General features: G+C 53.9%; 2 protein-coding genes across 2 annotated transcripts in view; one reads left to right on the forward strand and one right to left on the reverse strand.

Moving 5' to 3' along the window:
- Nucleotides 1-506: 506 nt before the first annotated feature.
- LOC109527662 (microtubule-associated protein 1 light chain 3 gamma) lies at nucleotides 507-2,211 on the reverse strand. Its single transcript, XM_019889696.1, has 4 exons — nucleotides 2,030-2,211; nucleotides 1,867-1,922; nucleotides 1,379-1,485; nucleotides 507-945 (listed from the first exon to the last, which is right to left on the reverse strand). The coding sequence occupies exons 1-4, from the start codon at nucleotides 2,097-2,099 to the stop codon at nucleotides 780-782; spliced, it is 399 nt and encodes a 132-aa protein (XP_019745255.1). The 5' UTR covers nucleotides 2,100-2,211; the 3' UTR covers nucleotides 507-779.
- A 145-nt stretch (nucleotides 2,212-2,356) lies between these two features.
- The window catches only part of LOC109527660 (BTB/POZ domain-containing protein 3-like), a 2,737-nt gene continuing 777 nt past the window's right edge, over nucleotides 2,357-4,316 (forward strand). Inside the window, exons 1-5 of the mRNA XM_019889694.1 lie at nucleotides 2,357-2,492; nucleotides 3,134-3,417; nucleotides 3,500-3,590; nucleotides 3,685-3,803; nucleotides 3,884-4,292. Coding sequence (XP_019745253.1) covers nucleotides 3,224-3,417; nucleotides 3,500-3,590; nucleotides 3,685-3,803; nucleotides 3,884-4,292 — 813 coding nt within the window. The 5' untranslated portion in view covers nucleotides 2,357-2,492; nucleotides 3,134-3,223. The remainder of the gene's footprint in view (nucleotides 2,493-3,133; nucleotides 3,418-3,499; nucleotides 3,591-3,684; nucleotides 3,804-3,883; nucleotides 4,293-4,316) is intronic.

Raw genomic sequence — 4,316 nt, forward strand, 5'->3', positions numbered from 1 at the left:
AGCTCTCCCCCCCGAAAAGTTAGCTTTTCAAAACCGGAAAAGCAAAATTGGAGTTGAAGTCACTTTGTTGTATCCGTGACTTTGAACTAGATGACACTGAAGTCATTTAGTTCAAAGTCACGGATACAACAAAGTCCAAAAAATAAAAAAAAATAAAAAAATGGGGAGCCTGATGGATGTTCTTGTCAATGCGCTGACGTGTACATAAGATTTTATTTCTTAAAACGCACAAAATGATTTGTATTTACACACAAGTTTGGGCGCGCCTGCGCTAAAGTTGCCCAAACATCTCCTGGGAGGCGTAGGTCATGTAGAGGACGACTCGTTCTTCGCGCAAGTCCATCGATAAAGCTCACCCCCGAAAAGTTAGCTTTTCAAAACCGGGAAAAGCAAATTCAGATTCAGATTCAGAAAACTTTATTTATCCCCGTGGGGCAATTGGAGGTGAAAGCGCACACCAAGGTTGTTCACGGGGTCTGTCGCGATCGCGTCGACGTCCAAATTTCGCCGATCCCGACGGCAACGCGAGTTTTTTGCCGCTCGCCAAGAATTGCGAGCGCCGCGGCAGATTTAGTTCAAAGTCACGGATACAACAAAGTCCAAAAAATAAAAAAAAAATAAAAAATGGGGAGCCTGACTTCACATTGGATGTTCTTGTCAATGCGCTGCTGACGTGTACATAAGATTTTATTTATTAAAACGCACAAAATGATTTGTATTTACACACACAAGGGAAAAAGGGGGGGGGGGCACGGTTTGGGCGCACCCCGCCCCCTGCGCTAAAGTTGTCCAAACATCTCCTGGGAGGCGTAGGTCATGTAGAGGAAGCCGTCGTCATCCTGGTGGTCCCCGTAGACCTGAGCCATGCTCAGGGTCATGCTGGCCAGCCCGCTGTTGTTCACCAGCAGGTAGAAGGCCTGCGAGGGCAGCAGCGCCATGCGGTTCCTGCAACGGCAACAGTGGCAGCGCCAGAACACAACAGCCGCCGCTTTCTCGCATTTTAAAAAGAGGGAAAAAATATATCATCAATGAATGGACAAATAGAATATGAAATGCCAACCATTTAGCGATTCATTGTTCAGAGACCTTTAACTTGCTCCATTTTTTTTATTTTTATTTCAGCCTCAATAAGTCCATCGATTACTCTGGACTTCATGTTTTTTTAAAATAAAAACATCTGCTTCCACTTTATGAAGGATTGATCAATATTTTTTTTCCGATGGATGTTAAAAGACTAAAATCAGGAGCTTAATCAACTTACGTTTGGGCATTTTCAGCACGTTCCCATTTTCTTTTTCTCCCAGCAACTTAAATAGTCGCAGGATATATTCTTTATCCTCGACAAAGAACGAATACTGAAATTTTATTGCCACGTTACCTGATAATGGTGACAAACTGGTTCATGGTGAGCTCATGTGGAACAAGAAACTTTGTTTTGTCCAAAGGAGGGAGAAACTTTTCCCGCTCGTAGCGTTCGATGATCACCTGAGAACAGGAAGTCACGTGTCCAAAAAAAAAAAGTACAACGTACTGTACACTTGCCCTCGTTTGATTAATACCAGGCCGGCGGAACTTTATTTATTTATTGTCGTGCAGCGCCCTCTGCCGTCGACCGAAATATCAAGCACCTCCGGGCTCTTATTGCAAAATGGCGGCACCCGAGATGACGACATCATATCGTCATATTCCACCGAGGAAATAACCACAACGCCGAGTTGTGGCCGCTAAGGGAGGTGTTGGGGCACATTGGAAATGTTACCAAAAGTTTTTTTGTTGTTGTTTTTTTTTTTTAAGTGAACAAAAACTCAAGTCGGCAGAACTCGACGACTTGGCGCAATGTGCGGAATCGGTCATCCGTCGACTCACCGGGATCTTGTTGGGGAATTTGGAGCGGATGCCCGCCACCTCTTGCTTCCTGGTGGCTGCACACAAAAGCAAAAGAAATTAATGACGAAGACATTAGGCGCCTCGAGTCATTTTTGGGCGACGTTTCCCCTCCCCCGCCCGCCCGCCGCGTTGCTGCCTTCACCGAAGCTTTTTCTCTGCTTGAAGGGTTTGCCGGGCGGGGGCGGCCGCTGGCTCCTTTCCAGCGGGGGCATGACGACGACGACCGGTGCGCGTGGACGACGGGGCCCCCGGCCCAGCGCCCGCGAGTTTAAAGAGGCGCGCGCACGCGCGCGAGGCTGAGGCGCATCGCCTGATTAGCTCGTGGCGTCGGTCGCGCATGCGCACGCTAAGTGGCGGCGGCGGCGGCGGCGGGGAGTCGTCGTCCAAGGGGGCGGGGCTTAGACCAAAAACGCCAATGAGAAACAAGAACCGAGGACGTTGAGGTCTTGTCTCCCACCAGGGGGCGACGGCGAGGGGTGGCGGCGGTCGCTCTCGCTGTTGAAGGTTCAGTCGAAGAAGGCTGCGGCTCGCCTCGGCTCGGCTCGGCTTCGCTCAGCTCGTCTCGGCGGCGCGTCAACAACAAAAGTGGGTCTTTCCTTCGACAGGCAAGTTTATCTTTTGAAAACCTTCCGTCGACCCGTGCGCGAAACCTCCTGACTTAAAGTGAGTCGACTGGTTGTCACGGCCGCGGAGCGATCCGTCGCCGCTTCCTCCGAGCTAAGTTACCACGAAGCTAACAGCGCCGAGGAAGAAAAACAAAACAAAACAAAACAACGAGCGCCAAAGAAAAGGCGCCTTTTCCTGCGTTTTTTTTTTTTTTTTTTTTTTTTGCCTTGCCGCGTAACGACGCTACCGTTAGTTTAGCATCGCCGGAAGCACCTTTTCCCAGATGGACTCGTTTCCGCAAGTTTGCTCCCCGTGACGCAACTTGCAAGGGCCAATTAATTCATCGACGGGGCGCCGGCGACAATTCGGGCACCGGAAACCGATGAGACTTTGACTTTTGGTTTTCTTGTCGAGTTGCAAGGCCTTTCGGTTATCGAGGCAACACGCCTGGGGGGGGGGGGAATGGCCCGAAAGAAGCTCCTCACTTCACTTTGAACGTCGTGGTTTCTTGTACTTGTCCAAACCAATATGGCGGCCCAAGAAACTGGAAAGAGGAAAAAAACAAAACGGCCAAAAAGTCTCTTAGTTTGAGTTCCCCGACTTTTGTGTGAATGAAGCGCATCTCCACTGCCTCGCTCAGGTTTTTTCCCCCCCGAGAGCCGTTTTGCACGCGCGCGGGCCCGGCGGCTGCCATGAGCGGCGGGCGGTCGGCGGCGTGACTGCCCAGAGAATGGCCGCGGAGTTGTTCCCCTGCAAGAAGCTTCTTCCGCCCGCCCCGGAGCAGGAGCAGGAGCAGCGGCGGCGGCAGCAACAAGAGCCGGAGTGCCAGCGCACGCGCGACCAGCCGAGCCTGAGCGGCGACAACAACGGCTCCAGGCGGGCCGGCTGCACCTGGCAGGGCCTGTACCCCACCATCCGCGAGAGGTGAGGGGGGGGGGGGTCATTTTCTCTCACTCCAGGAACAAGAACAGAATTAAAACAACTGTTGTTGTTGTTTTTGATGCAGGAACTCCGTCATGTTCAACAATGACATGATGGCGGACGTTTACTTTGTGGTGGGACCGCCGGGTGGGACGCAGCGGGTTCCGGGCCACAAGGTACCTCGGCTCCTTTAAAAAAAAAATAAAAAAAAATGATCCCGAGTGCTGATTTGGCCGCAAGTGATTTCGTGTTGTCATTGCGTGTGTCCAGTACGTCCTGGCGGTGGGCAGCTCGGTGTTCCACGCCATGTTCTACGGCGAGCTGGCCGAGGATCGGGACGAGATCCGCATCCCCGACGTGGAGCCGCCGTCCTTCCTCGCCATGCTCAAGTGAGTGCCGGCGGGGCGCGGCGGGGAAAGCCGCCGCGCCGGTCGAATGGAATTTTTTTTCCGCGCGTTCTCCCCGGCAGGTACATCTACTGCGACGAGATCGAGCTGTGCGCCGACACGGTTCTGGCCACGCTGTACGCCGCCAAGAAGTACATGGTGCCGCACCTGGCGCGCGCCTGCGTCAGCTTCCTGGAGACCAGCCTGAGCGCCAAGAACGCCTGCGTGCTGCTGTCGCAGAGCTGCCTCTTCGAGGAGCCCGACCTGACGCAGCGCTGCTGGGAGGTGATCGACGCCCAGGCCGAGCTGGCGCTGCGCTCGGAGGGCTTCTGCGACATCGACGCGCACACGCTGGAGAGCATCCTGCGCCGCGAGACGCTCAACGCCAAGGAGATGGCGGTCTTCGAGGCGGCGCTGGGCTGGGCCGAGGCCGAGTGCCATCGCCGGGACCTGCGGCCCACCGTGGAGAACAAGAGGCTGGCGCTCGGCAAGGTGCGGCGCTCGCGGCCCCCCCCC

The sequence above is a fragment of the Hippocampus comes genome, unplaced genomic scaffold (assembly GCF_001891065.2).
Source record: "Hippocampus comes isolate QL1 unplaced genomic scaffold, H_comes_QL1_v1.1 scaffold301, whole genome shotgun sequence".
NCBI lineage: Eukaryota > Metazoa > Chordata > Actinopteri > Syngnathiformes > Syngnathidae > Hippocampus > Hippocampus comes.